The sequence below is a fragment of the Garra rufa genome, chromosome 12, assembly GCF_049309525.1.
Source record: "Garra rufa chromosome 12, GarRuf1.0, whole genome shotgun sequence".
Classification (NCBI taxonomy): domain Eukaryota; kingdom Metazoa; phylum Chordata; class Actinopteri; order Cypriniformes; family Cyprinidae; genus Garra; species Garra rufa.
The window spans coordinates 21775848-21801996 of record NC_133372.1 but is presented as its reverse complement, the minus strand read 5'-3'; the positions used below and the strand labels follow the sequence as shown (position 1 = coordinate 21801996).

Genomic DNA, 26149 nt, shown 5'->3' with positions numbered 1-26149 from the left:
AAATACATGGCAAATAGCATATATACAGAAAGTTATTTAGATTAAGCAAAGTTTTGACTTTATGATTGTATTTATGCCTGTGTGTGAGGATAAATGAGCATGTTTTCATTTACAAATGAAACTATGTGAATGATTCATTCCTCAGTAAAACAGTATAGTATTTATATAGTCTAGTCTATTAGACGAAACAAAATAAAATATATGTTCAATTCAACCTTTAAACTACATTCCAGTAAAATCAGTCATATAGCATATGTCAAGCATTTACAGTATTATTTACATGAACGTTAAGTAAATTAAGGGGGGAAACGAATATAAACGAAAATAAAAATATATGCAATAATAATAGGCTAATAATAATAATAATAATAATAGTAATAGTAAAAATAATGATAATGATAATATTAATACAAATACGGAAAAAAGACAGTTAATAGAAGGAATGCAGGCCTATTTCACTGTGTGATGATAAATAATGTAAGAATTATGCTCAAGTTTATAATGATTCAAATAATGAATCGAATCGAAAGATTCATGAAAATCGATTTAGAATTAATAGTTTATGTTTCTTGACCATTCGTCCACCGAATCGGTCAAATCAATATACCTTATCAATTCCGAAGTTTATATTACGCTCATGGTCAGGAGCATAAATAAACAGAATTATTACTTTAGGAAATTAAAGCTAGGTAGCTTGATCTGGGCAAAGATGAAACTTTGTGAACTTAAAAGTCAAGACAACTTCTTACAATGAAACAATGATTTATTGAACTACTCTAGGATACAAAAGCTACTAACACATAAACACACATACACACACATTCACACGCGCACTCATACAGTTTCAGAAATAGTAAGTTATGGATTTTAAGAACCCCAAGATTGTTCTAGTACTGCTACTAGCTCTCAAATCGCAACCTTCGAAAACCACAAAAGCAGACATCTAACTTAAATGATATCACACCAGATTCAACAAGAATGGGAGACCCTGTTTACTTGCGCTCGTGCCGAATGGGGATTTCCTCTGTGGGCTCGTCTCGGCAGGTTTTCTGGTTGGTTGCTAGTCAGTCTTTGGGTGACGTTGTTGGGAATCCTTCGTAGATGAGGGTTGGGCAACGGGAGTTGCTGTACCGCTATTGTGGCCGCGGTTGCCTGGTTACGTGGGTTGTTGCGTTCAGAGTCCGGCGGGCGCCTGAGTTGCGTGGCGCGTAGGCTCTGACGGTTCAAGCCGGGTCAGAAGTCTTTGGAGTTTCTGGAGAATTCTGGAGGGCAAGAACGCCTTGTAGTTGAATTGAGCAGGCGATCTTCTGCAGAGGAGAGCTACCAGTCTTTTCAGGACTCTTGGACTCTTCTCGCTCAGTTCGGGCAGTTCAAGCGCTGTTCTGTAGAGTGTGCTGGCACGATCGCGTGCTTGGTCCAGCGGGCGAGTGCAGATGGGACGCACTCAAACCACAAGAGACAAAAGGCATTGAGCGAGGCGAAAGGCAACAGCTATTGTCACCATGGGGGTTTTTAAACATGCCGCTAAGCACGCCCCATGATGCTAGGAGCCAATCGGATACTGCTGCGGGGCGGAGCTTCTTTGGGGCAACTCAAAATGACCCTATTTCTGCAAGTTTTGTTATTAACTTCAATAAAATTATTACAATGCATAAAGTGTACACAATATTAATTTCTCATTCATTCAGGCGAGCTGCATTCATCACGATCGTTCATTCAACAGTAAACATGGGTACATGTTACATATAGGATGCTCATTTGGCAACTTGTTTGCTAAGGAACCCCAGGCATAGAAAAAGACACAATTACATGGCAAGCATTGAACATGGAGGAAGGTGGATGCCCTATCCCTTTGCATAGTAAGTTCAAGTGATTGGAATAGCGTTCTTTGTTTCTTTTCTTTTTTTGTATCATATTTGCTAGCACATTTAATCATGTGGTGTGAGTCCCATTTGGAAGGGTGTCTGAAAGGCCATAGGCTTGAAGAGGGTCATGGGGAGTTCAGCGGCCGAAGTGGCCAGCCTGGAATCAATCGTTCTCCTTTGTTCATTCCTAACTCAATCAATTTTATCTTATAACTTGAGTCACGAGTGAGCGGACAACTGGTTCTTTTGGAGAATCTCAGAGAGGGGCGATCTCAAAAGATTGCCCTTTTCCGGTATCAGCGAATTCTGGCCAGGGGTTCGGCCAGAGGTGACAAAACCCTTTGTTTTTATGAGTCTCTCAGCACAAATCACACGTTGTTCCCCTGATAGGATTATCTTTATTGCTGCTTTGTTTCCTGGGGTGATCAGTGATCAGCAGATGAAATTTGGCGCAAACAGAGCGGCACCCATGTCGGCTTCTCACAGTCTTCTGTTGGCAAACGGTTGGGATAAAAGAATCTTTGATCATCCTTGGAGTGTGATGATCGTTATTTGCGCTTTGCGTAACCGAAATCCTACAATAATTTCCAAATGAATCTAGGCTACGTGAATAATTCACTCTTCAATGATTTGTCTGTTAATTAGACTAAATAAAATACAATATATGTTAAATTTAACCTTTAAACTGCATTCCAGTAAATATCCCAGTCATAGAACCTTTACAGTATCTTTTACATTCAGAATGTTTTGTAATGAGATCAAAATGAAGGTGAAAATAACGAATATAAACGAATAATACATATTACGGAAAAAAGAAGGTCAGTTAATGGACAAGACTGTGGGATGCCTAAATGTTTCTTGTAGGGCTATTTAATTTTGAAGTACTTTATGTAATGTTTATTCATGATAAACTTGTGAATATAAAAGGAACAGAACTGAAACTATATCATGTTTATCAGCAACACGTGAGTGTGAATAACGCGATATCCCCCTTTGAACACGTAGGCATCTGTTCCGCTTTCCTATAGCATATTTCAAGGACAATGTAAGCATTATTTTACAACGAATCAATCAATAAAATGGTATAAAAGAGAAAAAAAATATCTTTCACGAAAATAATATAAAGATTACAATACAAAGAAAACAAATGGAATGAGTTCACGGAAAGGAAGACAAATATTAAGCGGCATCCTTCATGTTTTCTTTCTGCAAATACTTTACAGTTTTGAATTATTTTCAGCTTCTGTCTGTATGACCATAAATGGCAGAGGTTTATATATATATAAACCTCTGTCATTTATGGTCATAATGACATAATGACGCTATATATATATATATATATATATATATATATATATATATATATATATATATATATATATATATATATAGTTAATTTAGGAAAACGTTTGGAGCATTTTTGATCGTTAAATATAAGTTTTTTATTTTATTTTATTTTTTTAATGAACAGTGCCATAGTCTGTTTGGTCAGTTTTCCTTCTCAAATCATCCTATTTTTGAAATGCATCCGGTTTTAAACCCCCCCTGGAGCCAAGCCCGCTCTTCTCACCTTCATTCATATTCATGGGGGAAGGTGGAAGGTGAAATGGCAAGTTTAAAAGTGACACGAACGACCCCCCCTCTCATTAACAATTGTGCGGTTAGATGTTGCAATATGAAGGGTTGTGAAAGCCGTAAGGTATTGCCTGGGTTACTCGTTTGTTTTGCAGTAATATTTTATGAATCACATGCAATTACAAAATACAATGCTCTGCAGTTTTTAATTCAATTTGTTATGTCTTTATTCTCAAAATAGACTATTAAGATCTCATATTGCTACAACTTTGTACACATCAATACGGCAACGACTTTACAATGAAACGACTTTTTTATTATTTTCATCATTATTTTTTTATGTTTTTGATAACAGCAGATTCTCAACAATAGCAATGCCAAACAAAAACTTATTTATTCAAGTGATCAGAAATGTACATTATATTTTCATTTGACACTTTAGCCAATGCTTAGACATTTTTAAACAACTTTAGACATTGTTACAGTCCAGTATGTCCACCCTGACACAGCCGGAAGAACTTCGGTTTAACTGTAAACAGTCCCTTTTCCTTCAATTATTTTTTTAAGAAAAAAAAAGGAGCATGGGCAGCTCGCCATCATAATGTACAGCACCAAAATCGCAAAAACAAATCATAATAATACTACTACTACTACTACTAATAATAATAATAATAATACATAATTTTTAACTCTATAAAAACTGTAGTTTATATTTCTCCTCTCGACTCAAATCAATATTGTCAGTGTATCCAAAATTCTATATATGGTAAGCTACCTCTCAGACATGCATATCTTAATTTGATGTTGCTTTAAAATGCCGAAATGGATGATGTATTTTGTTCTAAAGATGAAAGTTGTCGAGTTAGTAATGTCTAACTGCCTGCGGCGCCGGCAGGATCACTTGATTTTCTTCCCATTATAAATGTGGATACAGCTTACAATACTCGTTCAAGAATTAGGCATTGTTCAAAACTAGGCTATTTTACAAATGTCTTTTGTGTACAATCACAATAAAAAACAGATGTGTATTTGTAAAAAAAAAAAAAAAAAAAGGAAACAAGATGCTTGTTTAAGAACGCATCACAGAAATTGCCTGAAATTCTGCATATAGGCTGCTACGTGTTAATTTTATTTACTTTCGTTTGTGTTAATTTATTATTCATTCAGAAAAATATATTTCGCATATGGGCCTATTTTATTTATTATTATATATAGCTTTATTAGGTTTTTCTCTTTGCACAAGCTCTGCGCGTGATGTGCGTGACGTTCTGATGTTTATAACATAATAAAATAACCAAAATATTTATTTTACCATATAGTAAAAGTACATTTCTGGCTGAAGTAAACTTTTCATTTCAGTTTTTAGTAATCATTTAAAATGAGACAAATCTGCTATTATTTTAATCTCCAATTTGTTATTTATCAGTTAAGATAGTTTATTAATGCTTCGCAAACCAGCAGAAGACACTAACCTGTTTTAAACTCCAGTCGCGCAGATGGGAAACGTTGTAACACTGTCCCACTGTTATTAAACTATGCTATTCTATGACATTAGCAATGCAATTTACACTACTTACTTCTAAGGATTTTGATAAGAAACCACAAGAAGCAGGTGAATAAAGGCAGTCAAGCAATGTTTAATGTTCAGAAGTTATTATTTCAAGACATGTAAAGCATTTTGGCTGGTTTATGTGTGTCATGTTCTATGAGAGCTGTGTGTGGAGGGATGGCAGTGTTTTTCTGAATGTCTAAATGTGTTTCATCTATTTGTCCACATTGTTTTGAACTAATGTACAGCTGTGTGTTGCGATCAGGGCCGTTCAAAGCATTGTTGCGATGTGTTCATTGTCAAACTCCAAAATTAGATTATTCTTATTTTTTAAAAAACGTCATTACTTCATTTGAAAAAGTTAACACATGTATTTTACTGACAATATTTTGGTTTGTTGTGTATGTTTATTTTATTTTTTTTCATTCGATCAGATAACATTTTAAGCTGTCATATGGTCGTGTTACAACGTGCCCCTCAGATGTTACAATGTACCCCACCTACAGGGCATGTTGTCACGTTTCACTTCCTTTCTTTTGAGGTAAATAACAAAAAATGTACACACTATAAATATGAAACAAATCGATATATTTGTACTTTACAAGTGTGAAAATAATGTGGATAAAAATTGTACTCTGAACCCCACGTGGATTTACATAAACCGCGAAATTCAAAAAGTGTTAGGTTGTGCCCTGCGCTCCCCTACTTTCAGAAAAGAGGAATCATTGAACTATTGTTAATAATAATATTTGTGACCAACGCCCCCTAGAGCTGGCCATGGTGTTTGGCTACAGAATGTTGTTCCTTGCGCCACCTGGTGGATATTATATGAAGCGCAACAATGTTTTAAAAAAATCTGAAAAAGCGCCCGCAGGAGGATCCGTGACCACGCGTGCCGAATTGCAGGCTGCCGCGTGAAAATAGACGCATTTTTAATCTGTACGTGTACATTTCTATATAACTGTATGTCTGAATAAGGAGAGTGTATCTCCCTGCATTCCTGTAGGCCAGGGATCATCAAATCTGGACCTCGAGATCCATTTTCCTGCAGAGTTTAGCTCTTACCCTAATCAAACACACCTGAGCATGCTAATCAAGGTATTCAGGATCATTAGAGAATAACAGGTAGGTGAGTGTGATCAGGGTTGGAGCTAAACTCTGCAGCGCATTGGACCTCCAGGGTAAGATTTGGGGAACCCTGCTGTAGGCTGTAAAGAGTCTTGTCTTGATGGTGGGGGGATGAGTTGGATAGTAGCCAGAGGTCTGGCTCATAGCAAATAGGTGTTAATCGCAGATCGGGGAAGAAGTTATTTAAGGAATATAACTAGTTATTTCATGTCTGATGGGCTCCATGCACTACAGTAATCTATAATTTTGCTGCTCACCGTGTTTCTGTTGTTCAAATAACCGCATCATGGTGCAGGTGCGGTCCGCCTTTTGAATATCAATTATATAAGTATTTTTACAAAGAATCATTAGGTTTGCATTTTGGATGATCTGTTCATAAAGTAGAATGCAAATAGATAAGGATCATCGTACAGCTAAGGTAAAAGAAATAAAAGATTGAGGGCTGCATGTATACTGAATATTCCCATGCTGTGTCTTTTGAATTTTTACACTTTTACAACTTCTAGGATTAGTTCAGTTAGTTTATTACTGTAATTGTGTTTTGTGTATATCTGTGTGTGGAGCTATCTGAAAGTTTGGAGACTGAATGTACAAGAGGTCAGTGTTAAAAGGTCAAGCCTGGTTTGAGTATTCACAAATCAGTACATATAAAAAGATTTGGGTGAAATCAAATGAGGCTGAAATTGAAAGAAGTGTCTGTGTATGTCTTTTTTTCCCCCTAAGGTTCTGTATGCAGAAGAGTGCAAAGTTGGTTCCAGGAGTGACCTTGGACCTGATTGAGAAGTAGGTGTTATTTTGTTAGTTTTTTTTTTATTTCCACCTACTTTTCTGCTTACACTAACAGTAAGTCATGTGTTTCTTCACTAGAAATCGCTCTCGTGAGTGCAGTTCTATAAATTTTCTTTAAAAATTATCCGGTAATCATAGCTGAAAAAAGGTAATGGAAATTAGTGATTATTGAAGTTATTTTTATGCAGTTTATTTAATTGTAAGCATTTCTATTGCCGTCTTTTGAACTCCCTGCAGTTATGTGCCCAAGTTGTACTAAAACAATTTGATTTATGCTTGTTTTAATTCTAATTTGTTTGGTTTTGTCTACATTAATTCCATATGCATTCTCTGGTTATGTGCTTTCCAGATGCAATAACTTTAGGCTGCGTTTACACTGGCACAAAAAAAAAAAAAAAAAAAAACTGACACAGATTGAAATTTGTTGCACATGTGTATACACAAAAATCTGCACAAGAGCAGGACATCTGACCCACACTACCAGTCAAAAGTTTAAACACACTTCCCCATTCTCTGGGGAAGTGTGTCCAAACTTTTGACTGGTTGTGTACATATAAACACACACATCCAATCCTCCTAAGAACTCCCAATGTGAGGGCTGGCACGTTTGCCCATAAAGACAGCATTTTAATGCCGGCGTGGCGTGCTGTATGCGCTGGCATTTTATTACTGAGATGGAAACTTTATATAGGTAAGACAATGCACTTTCATGAGCTGTTTTTTAACCACTGTCTTGTGAATTTTATAAATACAACATCTTCACTACTAAAAGCTACATTATATTTCTTAGCAATGAGATGATACCTTTCACTTGTTCACAAGCTTCACACTCATTCATGCATTTTCTCTCTCTTTTTCTTGTTAATTCATTCTAATTCAAGTAAATATCATCTTGCCGCTCCTTTATTTCACTAGAGAATTCTACCTCTAACAAGCTGAAGAAAAAAAACAAATGAAAATTACTGTTATTTATAACATGAATTATTTTTGTTATTGTAATAGCACGGCCATTCAAACCTGAGGGTCTACCGTGTGCACAGTATGCACTTTCATGAAAAATCATTTTAGGGCCAGAATTAATGTAAATGGAGATATCAGATATTCACGTGTCTAAATTAAATGTAAACAGATGGGCCAAAAAAACAGATATGGTCAAAAGATTGTATCCGTGACTTGCAGTGTAAACACAGCTTTATAGTGAACTACTACTAGTATTTAGAAATTTTATATACATTTATTTACAAATCATTAAAGAAAGTTAAAAAGTTCTAAACATAACGTTTTCAGTGATCTAATGTTGGCCTTTGCGACCTTTAAATTAATCTTTCCACTTTCTCCTGTATAAAAACTGTGGGGCCCCTGAGGCATAATGGGATTGAATGGAGGACAAGAGGTAGGTCTTTGAGCTTTCTATTGATGAAAAGCATTTAATAAGATCATGATAGCTCGAACCTTTCTGTTTCCTCCTCCATTCTATCTGCAGCTTTAAATGAGTTTATAATCTCTGGCAGAGAACTCCAACTTTTTGCAAAGCAACCAGAGTTGATGTCTTCAAAATCTTAAGGTGATAAACAATATAAATGCATCCCTGTTCCAAAGGCGTGTGTAATTATTGTGTAATTACAACTTTTAGTATCATAACTGCTTGGTGGTAAGTCAGCTTCCCTCTGCGTTCTTCCCAGGAGTCTTTGCAGTCTGAAAGCTCTTAGTTGTGAATAATAGAGACTGAGAGTGAAACTCATCACAGTGACATCACATTGCTGCTGCTTTGGGCTTTCAAATGCTCTTTGCTGTTATAGTTGAACATGACCCCCGAGGCGGTCCCTGTACTTATGATAACTTAAAAGTTAAATGCCCAGGTTGCTCATAAACTATTACTTTTCACCTGAAAATTAATTAATGTCTTGTTGCTGGGCTTCCTGTTTACATCCCTTTGGGATGCTTTTTAACTCAAAAGCACCCCACACACATGCACAACTTTGAATTCTGATTCATTAATGCTCTGTGACATCACAGGAGGAGGGAGATTAATAGCCTACACAGTTATCTGAGGACAGAGAACTTATGTAAAGGAGTGCCGTTCCATTCTCTGAAGGACTGTCTGACTTTTGTGTCCTAACACAAAGTGTTAACTAAAGAACCTTATTGTAAAGTGTTACCAATAGGGGAGTGTGACCAACACCACATGGGAAGTTGATGATATGCAAAGCACCTTAAGTTGACATACAGTTTTTGAGTTTTTGTTTTTTATTTATTTATTTTTGACACCACATGCATTTGATACTGACACTTTTCATCATCATGAATGCAAAATTAGTTACTGTTTAGATATTTACTAGAGCTATATAGAGAGGGTTAGTTCACCCAAAGATGTAAATTCTGTCAGCATTTAATTACACGTTACACATGTTGTTACAATAATACCCAATAGATAATACCCAATAAAATTTCATGAATTAATGAAAGTCTGTACTTTCTTCGTTGTTGCCAAGGTGGTCCTCCAGGTTTCAGCTCCGTAGAGTAGAACTGACTTGACGTTGGAGTTGAATAGTCGGACTTTGGTTTTTAGAGTCAGGTCTTTTGAGTTCCAGACATTTTTTAATTGTAGGAACGCTGCTCTTGCCTTTCCTATTCGCGCTTTCACGTCCGCGTCAGTTCCGCCCATCTTGTCGACGACACTTCCCAAATACGTGAAGGAGTCTACTTCCTCTAAGGCTTCGTTGTTCAGTTTGACTGGGTCACTACTTGCGGTATTTAATTTGAGGATCTTAGTCTGTCCCTTGTTGATGTTTAGACCTACTTTCGCAGAGTTGGTGGCCACTGTGGTGGTTTTTTCCTGCATTTGTTGACGGGTATGGGATAGTAGTGCCAGGTCGTCTGTGAAGTCCAGGTCTTCGAGTTGCGTAAAGGGTGTCCACTGAATTCCTGTTCTTGTATTTGCCGTTGACGTCTTCATTATCCAGTCAATGACCAGCAAGAAGAGAAAAGGCGAGAGCAAACATCCTTGACAAACTCCAGTTCTCACTTCAAAGGCATCGGTGAGCTGGCCTCTATGGACTACTCTGCAGGACATGCCATCATATGAGTTCTTGATAATGTTGACGATCTTGCCTGGCACACCATACTGCCGGAAAAGGCTCCAAAGGGTTCTCCTGTCCAGACTGTCAAAAGCTTTCTCATAGTCTACAAAACTGATGTAGAGAGAGGAGTTCCACTCCAAGGACTGCTCCACTATGATACGGAGGGTCGCTATCTGATCTGTGCAAGATCTGTCTTTTCTAAAGCCTGCTTGATGGTCCCTCAGGTGAGCGTCTACTTGGTCTTTCATTCTGTTCAGGATAATCCGATTGAACACCTTTCCTGGTATGGACAGGAGCGTAATTCCCCGATAGTTATCACAGTTGCTGAGGTCGCCCTTCTTTGGTAACTTGATAATATACCCTTCTTTCCAGTCTGATGGTATCTGCTCTTCCTCCCAGATTTTCTCAAATAGTGGGAACAGCATCTCCACGGTGTTGTCTAGATCTGCCTTCAGTGCTTCAGCTGGAATACTATCTGGGCCTGCTGCCTTGCCGTTCTTTAGCTGTCCTATGACCTTGCGGATCTCCTGTCTGGTCGGCGTGCTGCAGTCTATTGGGAGATCATCTGCTGCTGGTGTTATGTCTGGCGGGTTTGTTGGGGCTGGTCTGTTTAACAGCTCTTCAAAGTGTTACTTCCATCTGTTATGCTGCTGTTCCTCTCCCATGAGTGTCTTTCCATCTTTGTCTTTGACTGGTCTGTCTGGCTTGCTAAACTTCCTTGATAGTTTCTTTGTGGTGTTGTATAAGTCTTTCATGTTTCCGTTTCTTGCCGCCTCTTCTGCTTCTGTAGCTAAACTGTCCATGTAATTTCTCTTGTCGGCTCTAATACTTTTCTTAACAGTCTTGTTTGCTTGTGAATATACTTCCTGTGCTTTGGATCTTTCGGCTCTGGTTCTACTGTTGTTGACAGCTGCTTTCTTTTCCTTCCTGTCCTGAATCATCTTCATTGTCTCTGTTGACAGCCACTCCTTGTGATGGTACTTCACAGGCCCTAGAACGTCACTACATGTAGCTGTCATGACTTCTTTCACCTTCATCCACTTGTTGTCGATAGTCTCTTTTTCTTCTTCTATCAGTTCCTGCAGCACTTGGAACTTGTTGTTCAGAGCCACTCTAAATTCTTCTTTCTTCTGTGCGTCTCTCAGCGAGCTTATGCTGTACCTGTGGCGTTGTACAGCTGATCCCATCCACTCCTTCTTCAGCTTCAGCTTGAGTCGTGCTACCAGTAAGTGGTGGTCCTACCCAACATCAGCTCCACGCTTCACCCGAACGTCCTGAAGAGACCGCCTGAACCTCTTGGCGATGCAGACATGGTCTATTTGGTTCTCGGTGCTGCCATCTGGTGACACCCAAGTTGCCTTGTGTATCTTCCTGTGTGCAAAGATGCTGCCCCCGATCACTAGGTTGTTTAAAGCACACATGTCTGCGAACCTCTCCCCATTTTCATTCATGTCACCAAGTCCATACACTCCCATCACCTCCTCGTACCCGGTGTTTTCCCTTCCCACTTTTGCATTGAAGTCTCCCATCAGGATGTTTACATGCCTCTCAGAATAACTTTCCAGGATGGTCTGCAGTCTGTTGTAGAACTCGTCTTTGTCTTCATCGCTACTGTCATTGGTTGGCGCGTAGCACTGCACTACATTCATCGTTATCTTCTTCTTCTTGGTCCAGAAAGATGCTGTGATGATCCTTGCGCCATGGGCTTCCCATCCGATGAGTGCTCGCTGAGCTGTTTTGGACAACATCAGTGCTACTCCTTGAGTGTGTGGGGCGTCTTCTTTCTCATGTCCGGAGTACAGCAACATCTCACCCGTAATGAGTCTTTTCTGTCCAGATTGTACCCATCGTGTTTCGCTGAGTCCTAGCAGGGTCAAATTATAATTCCGCATCTCTGCTGCCACTTGCACTGTCTTACCTGTCTCGTACATGGTCCTCACGTTCCATGCTCCGATGTTGATTGTCCTGGTGGAGAGAATGGTGGTCGGCCTTGTAGTTTCCGGTTCCCGGCTTTCACCACACGGCGTCATACTTCTTCTTGATTAAGAACCATCTCTTCCCAGGACTAAGACGTTGTTTTCTCTCTTTGACGTTTCTGTAGCTGCTGTTTTTTCACAGGGTAGGGTAGCTAGCCCTACGCCCAACCCTCCTCCTTTTTCAGCCGGGCTTGGGACCGTCCTTGGCGGAGTTGAAGACAAGGATGTCTCTGGGGATAGATTTAAGATTGTGTATATTGTAGTTGTTTCTCTATTACACTATTAAATTATTCTATATCACTTAAATAGTAAATGGAGAACATAATCACTGCTAGGTTAACAGAAATACTGGTAACGCTTAAAAACAACAACAAAAAAAGAGTACATTGGACATTGTATAAAAACAATTCCATTTTCTACTCTTACCTGTGATGATAATCAGGACCAGAGAGGAAGACCTGCTCAGCATCCTGCAGAGACAAATTCTGAAGCCCAGCCAGGCCATATATGATGGCCTATCAAAAGAAAATTGTTAATTGAAGTATACACAGGTCTGAATGTAGCCAAAACATAATAGTACAGGCTATAGGAACATAGCCGAAACATATCAGTACAGGCTATAGGAACGTAGCTGAAACATATCAGTACAGGGTATAGGAACATAGCCGAAACATATCAGTACAGGCTGTAGGAACGTAGCCTAAACATATCAGTACAGGCTATAGGAACGTAGCCGAAATGTAAATTGCTATATGAATATTCTAACACGTGGTATTTTAACAGTCAATTATTATGATGGCCTCTCTGTTATGTCTGACTATTAAGATGTCAAATGTCTCTACCAACATTATAAAACCATGTCAAAATGAAGAGATGTACTCAACATGTATTGTGGGTAACGTTAAACAGACTGTGAGCATGTGACAGTTAAAACATTAAGATTATTTTAACTGAATTAAAATGGAAAAACAATGCCTAATTAAAGCTGCAAGCAGCGATGAACGGGCCCTCGCCATCTGCGCAGTCGCCATCCTGATAGCATCAGGAAAACGGTGCCCAGTTGGCACATACATTCACAGTAACCCTCTGCCAGTTTGGATTTTTCTTGCTTGTTATTATTAGCTATACTTCTACAATATATAATTTTGCACACTACTAAATGCTCCTAAAACACCATGATATAAAACTTTTATGCATGGCTTCTGCACTTTGAGCATGTATTTTTTCTTTTTGTTTTAAGGGCATTTTACGATGATGAAGAATATTTACCTTTACCCCTTTCATTACTACATAAGATAAAAAAAAGTTGTATTTTATGCAGGACTGCTTTATCTAAGCCAAACATTCATATAATGTATCTCATAACCTTGTAATTTAGTTACATCTGATCAAATGCACAAGACTGCCTGAAATGTTATGAACAGCAGCTATGGTATTTATTCTCCTTTTGATTTTCTATTTGTACCTCAGGATACCAATTCTGAGCTAACTTGATATTACTCGAGCACCAGTTTAAATCTAGCCTTTTAGAAAGATCTTTGATGACCTAAACACATTTGAAGATAAAAACCTAACCCCTGCAAGGTCTTCAGATAATGCCAACTGTGAACCATAATATAAAACGGCTACATTTTCCCTATATTCTGATGATGATGATAAGAACATGTAATTCATGATGATAACAAAATGTTATTATTGCTTGCATTACGTCCACCATTTCTGCTTAAATGTCATCATTACCTATCTGTACAATTTGAATGTGGATATTGCTTTGCTGGTGACTCCTGTTATAAGACATCACTTGTAAGCGCTACATAACTAAGAATCAATTTGGAAAACATTGCCCAGTTGGCACATGCATTCACAGTAACTCTCTGCCAGTTTGGATTTAAAGTTTACTGAATTGAAAGGGTTAAACTTTAAAATCAACACACAGACACATACACACAATATATAAAATTTTGCCATCCAGTTTCATTTGTTAATATTAACTATATTAGTTAACATGAACAATAATTAAATAGCATTTATTAATGTTAATTAATAATAACCTAAAAAAGTATTCATATATTTTTTAAAGGTAAATTAGTATCTTTTAACATTAGTTTATGTACTGTGAATTAACATGAACACAATTCATGTGTTCATGTTAGAAACCCACATGAATTGTGTTCATGTTAATTCACAGTACATAAACTAATGTTAAAAGATACTAATTTACCTTTAAACAATTGTACAGCAATACACAATAAAGTGCTCTATAAATGCTTCATTCTTTCAAAATATCTTTAAAAATCAAGTTGAGTATTGTAATGGGGCGATATATATATATATATATATATATATATATATATATATAAAACTCATCTTAAAATGGTACAATTTTCAGAACAGATAACAGAAAAGTATGTTTTGTTGTCAAAGTTTGTCTTGAAATTGTTCATTTAAATTTTATATTCAATAAATAACACTATGAAAATAAATGTCTATCAATGAAGATAAATCACTCATGCTAAAAAGTTGTATTTTTCTTAATCTTTTGCTATGTGACTGAATAGGACAAGTTCATGGTACAGTTCAGTAAAAAATAAATAAAAAAAACAACAACTGCAAAATACAAACAATAAAAGACTTAGTGACCCTTTATATTTTCTCAAAATATCAGACTCTCAAAGATCAGACATATTTATGTCGATTACTTTACATCAATGTGCATTTCTTCCTCAAAGATGGTCTATTGCAAAACAGCATGTTTCACTCTCTCTCTCCCTCTCTCCCTTTCACCCCTCCCCCTTTCAGTCACTCTTCAGTCACTCTGTAGTGACTCAACACAGTCAGGCAGAGTGAGAGCAGGTTTCTGATTTCTTTTTTTAATTTTCTTTAATTCATAGAAGCTTGTATAAAATTGATATTAACAGCACTTGCTCAGAATGATTAGATCTCTGTGTGAAAAAAAGTTTTAAAGAGTTTGGATGCTGCACTTTAAAGATATAAAAAAATTACGCTCATCTTTTTTACTATATCTTTAAAAAATCACCACGTCAACACCGTTCAAGATATCCCAAATCCGCTCGCAATTTAGCATCTTCAGAATCTTCTCTTCATGTTAAAAAAGTTTGGTGTGAACAGCTTGTTCTAGCCGGCTTCCTGTTGGTCTTAGCTAATGAGTTTAATTTAGAAAGTTGTCCAGATTGATGAGAACAATATATGTGCAGAGTTTGGTGACTGTAGGAAAAACTAACCCCCCAACTTTTGTCAAAAAATGGCGCTATAGAGTGCCTGCTCCACACCCATTTATGACCCTTTGCCAGTGTCTAACTATCATTAATATTGATGTGTGTGTTGAGTTTCATGAAATTCTAAGCATGTTATCTGCCTCGAAAAGACAGGAACCTAATTTTGAAGTTTGACACGTTGCCATGGCAACAGCATTTGATTTATCATCGACCCCTTTACATATTCTCATCGGCCGTGTTTTTACATTATTTTGATGAAGTTTGAAGAAAATCGAGTAAAATTAAGAGGTTGATTTCAAAGCATTTAGAAAATGACACACTTCCTGCTGCCAGTTGGTGGCGCTATAACTTTGACTCATAATAGTCACGTTTATGTAATCGGCATCATACAACAAACAAACTGGTGAAGTTTAATCAGAATCAGGCAATGTGTGCAACAGTTATTAGACACTTCCTGTTTCTCATTTCTCGCCATAACTTTGTCGCCTTGCCACGGCCAAACCGTTCGAGATATCAAAAATCCCCTCGCAATTTTGCATCCCCAATGTCTTGAGATCATGCTGAAGAGTTTGGTGACAATCCTATCGAAATCCTGGGAGGAGTATATCAAATTCCAGAGCATGCGCTTTTTACACTGCCCTAAATATCTCACTTCCTGTTGGGTGGAGCCTATGACATAGAGTACAAAAGTTGTTTGGCTCAGTGAGATCTATATGTGTACCGAGTTTCATATGAGTACGTGCAAGTTTGTGTGTGCAGTACATCAAGTTTTCAAACTGTGTTCCAGGGGCCGCTGTAGAGGCCCTTAACCACGCCCGGGTCCCAGCCTCTGTGGCGTCCTGATGGCTGCAGATTCCAACGTGTGTCCAAATTTTCAAGAGTTTTTGTGCATGTTAAGGCCCCCAAAAGTGCCCGGAAGGTTGGAAAAAAAAATAATAATAAGAATCCTTAGAAGAACAATAGGGCCTTCGCTCATTCTGGGCTCGGGCCCTAAAAATAAGAATCCTTAGAAGAACAATAGGGCCTTCGCCCTTTTGGGCTTGGGCCCTAATAACCCTAAGGAAAACAATAGGGCACTTCGCCCCTTTGGGCTTGTGCCCTAAAAATAAGAATCCTTAGAAGAACAATAGGGCCTTCGCCCATTCTGGGCTCGGGCCCTAATTACATGCTGTTGACAATAAGTCAACACAGGCTTATCATGCAACAGTTTTGTTAAATGAATGTGCTAACAATTCATTTTACAGCATATAAGACTAATATATGATGGCTATGCATTCAAGACTATTTAGCAAATCACCATCATGTTGGCTACGTTAACTTTCCAATGAAATGCATTACAATTGATTTTAATGTTAAAGAAATAAAATTTGATTCACATTTAATACTCACACTCTGAAAATCATCCATCTTCGCTGGTCCTCTAATTCGGTAGGTAGTGTCGTTACTAAAAACCTAGGGTCCTAGAAATGCGGTCCTGAAAATGCAGTCTCCGGTTTTGCAGGCAGATGCTACTCGAAAATTGTGTGGATGGAACATCATCCCAACTTGTGGTTGAAAACAGTTTTTTGTTAGTAAGCTAACATGCAGTATATTCTATATTACTGTAAGCTAACATACAGTATATTTACCTGTAGTTTTCATTTCATATAAAATATCAAGATATAAGCAATTCCCGCACACTATCGTGACTTGCAAAGAAGTAATCTTTATTAACACAACGTTTCGGTCACACGACCTTCATCAGGAGTGGTAGAAGGTCGTGTGACCGAAACGTTGTGTTAATAAAGATTACTTCTTTGCAAGTCACGATAGTGTGCGGGAATTGCTTATATGTTGAAAGGATCCACCTGGTTGGTCTTATTATCCTACGCACCTATCACTTGCAGGTGTGCGATGGAGTTTGTTCACTATATAAAATATCAAGACAATGAAAGCACAATTTTTGAAGAGTGTATTTCTTGTACCTCAGGTAGACAACTGAGAGCAAAAATAGCGAAGTAGTCCTCAAAAGCCATGTTTGTTATTTACAGCAACAATCTGTCCTTTATCCAGGTCCTTTATCCTCAAACTGATTAATTAGATGTTATTACTCCACCACCTGCAATGTGTCATTATCAAAACACTTATATAAAATATTAAAATATTAAATAAATTTTAAAACTAAACTGTTGAACTGTAGACATTGTGCTGTATTCTGTTTCTTGTAAAGCAATGCAGTTGCAAGTTTGGGGCTTTGTGATTAGTTAGTCACCTTTATTTATATAGCGCTTTTAACAATACAGGTTGTGTCAAAGCAACTTCACAGTATTAAACATTAGTTATAAGATGCGGCATCTTTGACTTTAAACGTGGCACAATATGTCCTAAGACACCAAGTCTTATTATATGCAAGCACAATTAAATCTCAAAAGGAAACTGTTGTATAATATTAATTATATAAGAAATGTATAATTCTTTCCCTAATATTATGCATTCTGTCATGTGCTAACGTGCCACTGAAGTCAGGTAACTGGTAAAAATTTACCAAGCTGTCTCATAAAACCATTCTTAAAAAATGTGTGTGCATGGTTGGAACTAAAACGAATGTCTCCGAGGTCTACATTGTGGAAGTGAAACCCAGTGTGTGTGCTGTATTGAGTGGTACATGTATCATACTGTTGAAAAGAACCGTGTCAAGCCAAGAAAGTTATAGCCTACCTAGATTCACACTGACACTAAATTATACCTTCAGCTAGCGAGAAGTTACTCCATAAATTGTGCTCCATAAAACATACAGCTCCTGGAGACCAGGTGCATTACTCATGATTGGAAACAAATGAAGAAAGTAAGTTTGCTGAATGGATAGAGTAAAGTTTGGCAGTGTGGGGCTGTCGTTAAGATAAGTGTGTGTGTGGTGATAGAGGGCGTCTGGGAGCAGCAGTGTGTTAGTCAGTGGCACGTTAGAGGCGATGACATTTGCTCGAGGCTTCTGCCCAGCATGAGGTGCCTTACTCACCCACTCATCACGAGGACAGAGCCCACTGCTGCCAGTCACACACACAGCACTGATGCCTGTGACTCTCACTATCAGGTGTCAGGAATTTGTAATAATAGACTTTGGTTGCTCCCACATACATAGGCCTACAGTTTTTATACATTTCTATATCTGTCTCACTGTCTTTTGTGTACACACATCTGAGTGGTCACATATAAGCAGATTGCATTTAAGTGCTGTCTCAGACCTGCCTCAAGCTGCCTTCTAAGCCAGTATTCTAGATGGAACTTCATAAGAGCCTGATTTAGAATGCTGTTCATGAACAACTCATATAAGTAGCACTCCGCATGGAAGAATACACACTATTGATTTCAGTAGATAACAGTGTGATACTCTAATAATCATAAAAATACATAGCACACACATTAAATAAACAACATATTTATCAGAGTAGTTTGATCAAATTTTTCACAATGCATTCTGGGATTGCAAAATGGACACACTGCCTTAGAAGTTGTCAAAAGTGAGGTGTATTTTAAACCAGCATACTTGAGTTTTGGAACAGCCTTTGTGTCAGAAGTGGGTCTTTTGATGTCTTAAAATGCTACCTATAGTACAAAGGAAACTCACAATGTTTCTGCTGTTTCTGAGGCTGTTTATCAGCCCTTTCTGAGAGATGTCAACGCCTCATTAATACATTTAGATGTTCCCCTTCATTTTGCGTGTTTATACGAGACAGCTCCATGACGCTCAGCTGTTTTTGTTCTGTTGAAGTTAGTGATCCTTTTATTACTTAATGTACAGTATGTATAAATAAATCTGTCAAGATAAGAAACACAAATAATTAGATTTAGAATTGAATGTAAAAATAGCGTTATGTGCGATTTATGTTTAGATACATTTTTTTCTTCTAAAATTACATGTACAAGTAATGAGGCTCCCTATATATTTGACAGCATTAGCTGAGGTAGTTTTGAAGAAATGCAATGTATTTAAATGTGCTCTAATCAATATTTACTTATTTATTTTAGATGATTGAAGTGACCATGATCTTCTTGTGCATTAATGCCATGTCAAAATTATTTTAATTACAAGATGACAGGTCATAACTAGTTTACATTTAAGTATTTAAAAGCTGTGAATACCCTTCAACAGTCAGTCAACAAAATATATATATATATATATATATATATATTGCATCTTTAAACACAGTACATAATAATGTACTGTGATGGGGGTAAGGTTTTGGGCTTATCATTCCCTTTGAACACGTCCAGTTGGGATCAACTGCTAACATTTTGGTGCCAGATGCCACAGCACACCTTCAGGGGTCTAGTGTAGTCAATTCTTTGATGAGTCAGGGCTGTTTTAGTGTATTTATACTGTTGATACATTACATCTGTGTAAAACAGAAATACAGCATGTGGTCATGCCCCATCGGTCTAACAGTGGTTAGCTGTTCTTCTCCATGGTGTTACCTCATCTCAGCTGCTGAGATGAAAACCAAGATCACCTTCACCCCTTAAGGTGAGAATTGAAATCGTTGAGCGATGACTTCTGTCCTCCCAGAATATCCGTTTTCTTATTGTCACAGACTGAGAGTAGAAAATTATTTTTTGATTCATCATTCTTACCTTCTCTCTCACTTTCTCTCTGTCTCTTTCTGTCTCCCTCTGTATATTTTTGTAGAAAACTTTTTACTCACTTCTCTCTTACACTTTACAGTAAGATTCTATGTTAACATTACTTAATTTAGTAGATTACTAAACTAATAAATATAATAGTGCAGCATTAATCTTGTTTGTTAACTTAATGTTAATACATGTTAAATGGTAAAACATCTGTTGATTAATAAATGTATTATAAGCCAACATAGATTTTATACATTAACTTTACCCACAATTAATAAATGCTGTTAAAATTATTCTGTTACTCTGATACCTATTGTCAGGGTTTGACGTGCTGGACTTACGAGATGGGACACGAGATAACAGATAACGATATTTAATATAAATCTTCAGGTAGACAAGCAGGAACAGGCAGGAACATCCACACACGTAGAACATCAAAAGCGACAGAGGACTGAGGTGGAGCCGGGGGGAGGGAGGAGTCCAACGGAGCCGATGGGATGGAGCGACGAGGCGTAGCCAGAGGAGTAGAGTCCGTAGGCGATGGCGGGACGACAACCGACCAAGGCGGAGCCGGAGGGATGAGGAAGCCCGGTGGAGCTGGTGGGCCAACGGGCGATGCTGAAGATGAGGGAGCTGAGAGCTGTGGTGGAGCCGCAGGGTCGGAGGGCCAAGGCGGAGTTCTGGACTCTGAGGCTGGAGGTGGAGATGAGGGATCCTCCAGCCGAGAGGACGGAACCAGCGGAGATTCAGGAAGGCTGGACGGAACCAGCAGAGAGTCAGGATGGCTGGACGGAACCAGCGGAGACTCAGGACGTCTGGATGGAACCAGCAGAGATTCAGGACGGCTGGACGGAACCAGCGGAGATTCAGACATAGGCAGAAGAGGGCAGGTGGGTGGGAAGTTAAGGCAGGCCAGTGGTTCTGTGAAAAAGTCTATTAAGTCCCCAGAGTGTTGCTCATGCTCACCCCCAGTGGTGGTGCAGTGGGCAGGGCTCTCTACCGCCCTCTCTTGCTCCACGAAGCACTCCACCGTCGTAGATGTAGAGGCCGGCTCTCGCACTTGGTAGGAGGTTATGATCCCATCGGCGCACCATACTGCTGTCGCTCCGGGCTCAGGCTCTCCGTCCGCGGTGAATGCGGGCTCACACTCTGCATGTCGGGGTGATGTTTGGCTGGGCTCTGGATCCACAGTCCATGACAATCCACAGGACGCCAGCACCCACTCAACGTAATCGGCGAAGCTCTCTCGAGGACCCTCCCCGGTAATGCATCTGTTGCGCGAGGTACACAAAGTCTCTTGTGTGGTCCTCGAGAGAGCGGTTCCCCTGCTCCAGGAGGATGATGAGGACGGCAGGGATATCCATTAAGGGGGAAAAAAAACTAAGCTCAGAACAAACCGGAAAATAAAGCAGGAAAACACGCCGTGAAACTGTTTGGGTCGGTCTTTCTGTCGGGGTTTGACGTGCTGGACTTACGAGACGGGACATGAGATAACAGATAACGATATTTAATATAAATCTTCAGGTAGACAAGCAGAAACAGGCAGGAACATCCACACACGTAGAACATCAAAACAATATAAAGACCGACAGGGAAGAAACAGACAGACTTATAAAGGGAGATAATTGATGAAACACAGGTGATGGGGATGACAGGCTGATGAGGGCGAAACCAATGATGACTAAATGACAGGGGAAGACAATGGGAGAAACCATGTGGATAAACAGACAGGACTGTGACACCTATACATTATCTAATACTGACATATACAGATCTGGCCATTTAAAATGCGCGCGGGAAGTAAAGTGGTCTCGCGTGACGCCGGTGTATTCCGAGGGAACACGGAAAATACATGATCAGTAGGGGGCAGTCATGTAAAGCACTGAACTGAAGCGGCAGCAAACATCGCTCTAAGCTAAATGACTCGTTTGTACGGTGACCTGGAGGGGACATCTTCGGACATTATTCGTTTATATTCGTTAATTTTCCTATCATTTCGATCTCTTTTAACATTCAGAATCTAAATGATAAATGCTGACATGCCATTAAAGCTTTGATTAAGCTATATGGCTGGGATTTTTACTGGAATGCAGTTAATAGGTTGAATATAACACACATATATATATATATTCATTTTATTTCGTCTAATTAATAGATAACCTATAGTGTTTCATTGACGAGTGAATCATTAGTTCCATTTGTAAATCGTTTATGGTCACACACGGGCATAAATACAATCAAAAAGTCAAAACTTTATTGGCATAATTGTCATTTACAATATTTGCAAAATAAATGGCAAATAGCATATATACATAAAGTTATTTATATTAAGCGATTCACAATAAATAAATACATTCAGAATGTTTTGTAAAGAGATCAAAATAAAGGTGAAAATAATGAATATAAATGAATAATACAAATATTATGGAAAAAAAGAAGGTCAGTTAATGGACAAGACTCTGGGATGCATAAAATGTTTCTTGTGAGGCTATTAAATTTTAAGTACTTTATGTAATGTTTATTCATGATAAACTTGTGAATGCTGTCTACATTGCGCACAGACATCATTAGCATATACAGCATCGCCTATATAATTATTTAATATTGTATTAATTTTTACAGATAAGATAATCATATCTATAGGAAGCTTTAAATTATTACTTAACGAAATAAAACAAATTGAAAACAAAAACTCGTTTATGTAATCCGTAAAGATAAATTTCTCTCTCAAGGCGCGTCCAAAAAGGTATTGTACTCGAGGAGCGGATATAATATTCTTGATACTTCAAATTTTCGTGTTTTGTTCTATAAATTCTGAGAATTAAAAAAATCAGGCTCTCATGAAATCTGTGAAATCAATCTTTGTATATATGGCTATAGTTTATTCAGTTATTCAGTATTGTTGTGTTTTCCCTGTTTTATTCGTTTAATATTCAGAAACAAGTGCCATTTTTTTTTTCAAAACATTTTTTAAAAGAAAGAATTCAACCCCCCTGAATTTTGTTTGCCTATGTCACAATATGAGATAAATCCAGCCCTGTAAATGATACTGATTTTTGTTGCCAAATTGGTTTGGAAGCGTTGTTGAATAAACAAGTAAACTGAACTTTTATGCCTGTATGACTGACAATTTTATTGACCACTGAGAAAGCATTGATTTGGTATGATGATGGTTCATACCATGTAGTAAAATAGCTTAGATGTAGTAAACTACTTTTGCCGTGTTGCTGTAGCTTAGCTTAGCTAAGGAATGGGAAACCACTACAACACTGTTATACGTCATCATACGTTGTCGCTAGTTCCTAATGTTACATCAGAGGACATGCGCCGATGTTTATCACACATTTCAAGATGTTGAAAAAAATGTTGTAGCGTTGCAAAAAGTACAAATGTACGGTGTACGCACCATTCATTCACATGTAGGCCTACACATATGGCCGTAAGCAAAACAAACAATGCGTTATCACATGCGCGGCAAATTGCAAATCTGTGGTGTAGTGGTGCCTTGAGAAGTGGGTAAATGCTTCATTTGTGAATTTCCTTTTGAACTTTCCATTTGAGCGCATTCGTTTACTGGATCCTTGGACTGAAATGTTTACAGGGGTTCACTGGTTTAAGAAATTTCTGATCGTAAAAATCTTCTTTTTAATTGTAAGGTATTTTTTTCATTATTATGTACTGATTTAAATGACTGGGGTGTGGGAGACAAGGCGGGGGCAATTATCAAATAAATTTCAAAGCAAGCCGGCACCACGGTCCTGACTGCATCATCGCTGTCTTTATTGGGTGTTTTTAGCAATTATTTCGATTTATTCACATATGAGTGGATGTGGTGGACTGCCATGATTTTGGTTAATGCAGGACACTACTGAATAATGCGCATCAGAGGGGATTTAAAAAGTGGTTGTACGCAAAGTAGCCTGATATAGGCCGTACACTGTACCTGCGTATACGTCCACTACACACCAATGCAAATTCCCGCGCCACATGGCCTTGCAGTCAAGTCTATATGACATAAAAATATATTTTGTAATATCAATCAGTGCAATCAGTGCTATCTGCTAGCAAACTTTAGCAATTTTTTGCATTTATTTACAGAACAACACCATAAACACAAACACAAGATTGAAGGTAATATACATATAATGAAAAATTGTCATAAAAATCCTTATTAATGGCAAAAATTACCTATATTTATGAGTCTGCTTGCTCGAGTGAGCAGGCATGTTGGAAAATGGAAATTTCTCTTAGCCCTTCGTTTGAAGTGAGGTCCCGAAAAAACTTTGTTTGGAGGCCTATCTGGCCCTTCCCCTTCCCCCTACCCCTCCAACTAAACGAGAAATGAGACACCCCTAGCACTTCACGTAAATGCGCCAAACGGAGGGGAAGGGCAAAGTGTAGGGGTAAGGGGTAGAATTGCAATTGAGCCTTAGTGTAGTGAAGCTTCATTTAATGAAGAGTAACTGTAAGCTTAGCTCACTACATTTTCTAAGTAGCTTGCCCAACACTGCTGACCACTGCTGAAGCATTTTATTTTGTAATGCATCCGGTTTTAACACCCCCCCCCCCCCTCCCCCCTGGAGCCAAGCCAGCTCTTATCACCTTTATTCATAGGTTGGGGGGAAGGTGGAAGATGAAATGGCAAGTTTAAAAGTGACACGAACGACCCTCATTAACAATTGTGAGGTTAGATGTTTGAAGGGTTGTGAAAGCCGTAAGATATTGCCTGGGGTCAAAGTCCAAAACGCAAGAAATATCTGTGCTGTGTTACTCGTTTGTTGCGCTGAATCACATGCAATTACAAAATACAATGCTCTCCAGTTTTTAATTTAATTTAATTTGTTATGCCTTTATTCTCAAAATACACTATTAGGATCTAATATCGCTACAACTTTGCACACATTAATACGGCAACGACTTTACTTTTTATTATCTTTTTTTGTTTTTGATAACAGATTCTTAACAACAATGCCAAAAAAAAAAAAAACTTATTTATTCAAGTGATCAGAAATGTACATTATATTTTCTTTTTACACTTTAGCCAATGCTTAGACATTTTTAAACAACTTTAGACATTGTTACAGTCCAGTATGTCCACCCTGACACAGCCGGAAGAACTTCGGTTTAACAGTAAACAGTTCCTTTTCCTTCAATTATTTTTTAAGAAAAAATAAAAGGCATGGGCAGCTCGCAATCAGAATGTACAGCACCAAAATCACAAAAACAAATCTTAATAATAATAATAATAATAATAACAATAATAACTAGAAGCTAAAGTTCGATGACAAACTTTAAATGTTGGCTTGGAGAGCCAAATTGGGCAGCCTTCGGGCAAAAGGGCCAGCCCAGAACACTTAGAGCTCTGTGATTGAATTGTTGCTAGTAAAAATGCTATTACGATAAGTAATGCTTAGTATATTTTAGGCTAAACAGCTTGCCATAGAGGATTTATGTGTATTTTAGGTTAAAACGGCTTGCCATACAACAAGTGTGCAGCGCGTGCTTGAAAGCGTTGCTGTGCGGTTGAGCGTAAAAGCAGAAATAAGCAAGCATTTAAGCTGTGTAATATATTACTCTACTATTATTGTGTTTAACCGCTGGAGTGTTTGTATTTAAATACCTTTAAAAGACGTGCAAATGATGTCTTTGATGATGCAGATGAAGACTGAGCAGTGCATTCAATGTTAGTTAGTTAAGCCTGTGAAAAAAGTCATTTGCACTCAATGTAGGTCTTTAAAATATTCTTCTATATTTATTGTGTTGAATCGCTGGAGTGTTTGTATTTAAATGCCTTTAAAAGACGTGCAGTCATGTATAATTCTCAGTCGGACATCTCGGAGCTCATGTCTTAACACACTGCTGAACACATCACTCTCTGTATGAAAAAAAAGCTCACAAACAACTGCATTTAGCTGTTGATATTCTCTAATGGGTGGACTGAATTAAATCGCTGCAATATTGTAATTTTAAAGGCGGTCAAATTCGTGCAAATTATGTCGTTCATCTCCATGTATACTCGTTTAAGGCAACCTGTATGCGGTGAAGGAACTGCTTAGGGGTTTCAATAAATTCGCTCAAACAGCTGAATTCAGGTCTTGATGTGTTCTAATGGGTATTTACAATTAAATGGCTGGAATATTGTAATTTTAAAGGCGTTATTTATATGCATTTTCCACCGAAGTCAAAGTGAAAGTATAGGTCACAGCTCGGTAACATGTTCGTTAGTGAAACCTACTGAATAGCTCATTTGCAGCTAATGTTGTTCTTTAAAATATTCTTCTATATTTATTGTGTTGGATCGCTAGAGTGTTTTTATTTAAATGCTTTTAAAAGACGTGCAGTCATA

The 26149-nt window shown here is 38.0% G+C and overlaps 1 protein-coding gene and 1 pseudogene across 1 annotated transcript in view; one reads left to right on the top strand and one right to left on the bottom strand.

Annotated features, from left to right (window-relative positions):
* rptor (regulatory associated protein of MTOR, complex 1) overlaps window positions 1–26149 on the top strand; it is a 237970-nt gene that overhangs the window by 68969 nt on the left and 142852 nt on the right. The window contains exon 6 of the mRNA XM_073851892.1: window positions 6841–6900. Within this exon, the coding sequence (XP_073707993.1) occupies window positions 6841–6900 (60 nt within the window). The remainder of the gene's footprint in view (window positions 1–6840; window positions 6901–26149) is intronic.
* On the bottom strand, window positions 9356–12016 carry LOC141346726 (uncharacterized; annotated as a pseudogene).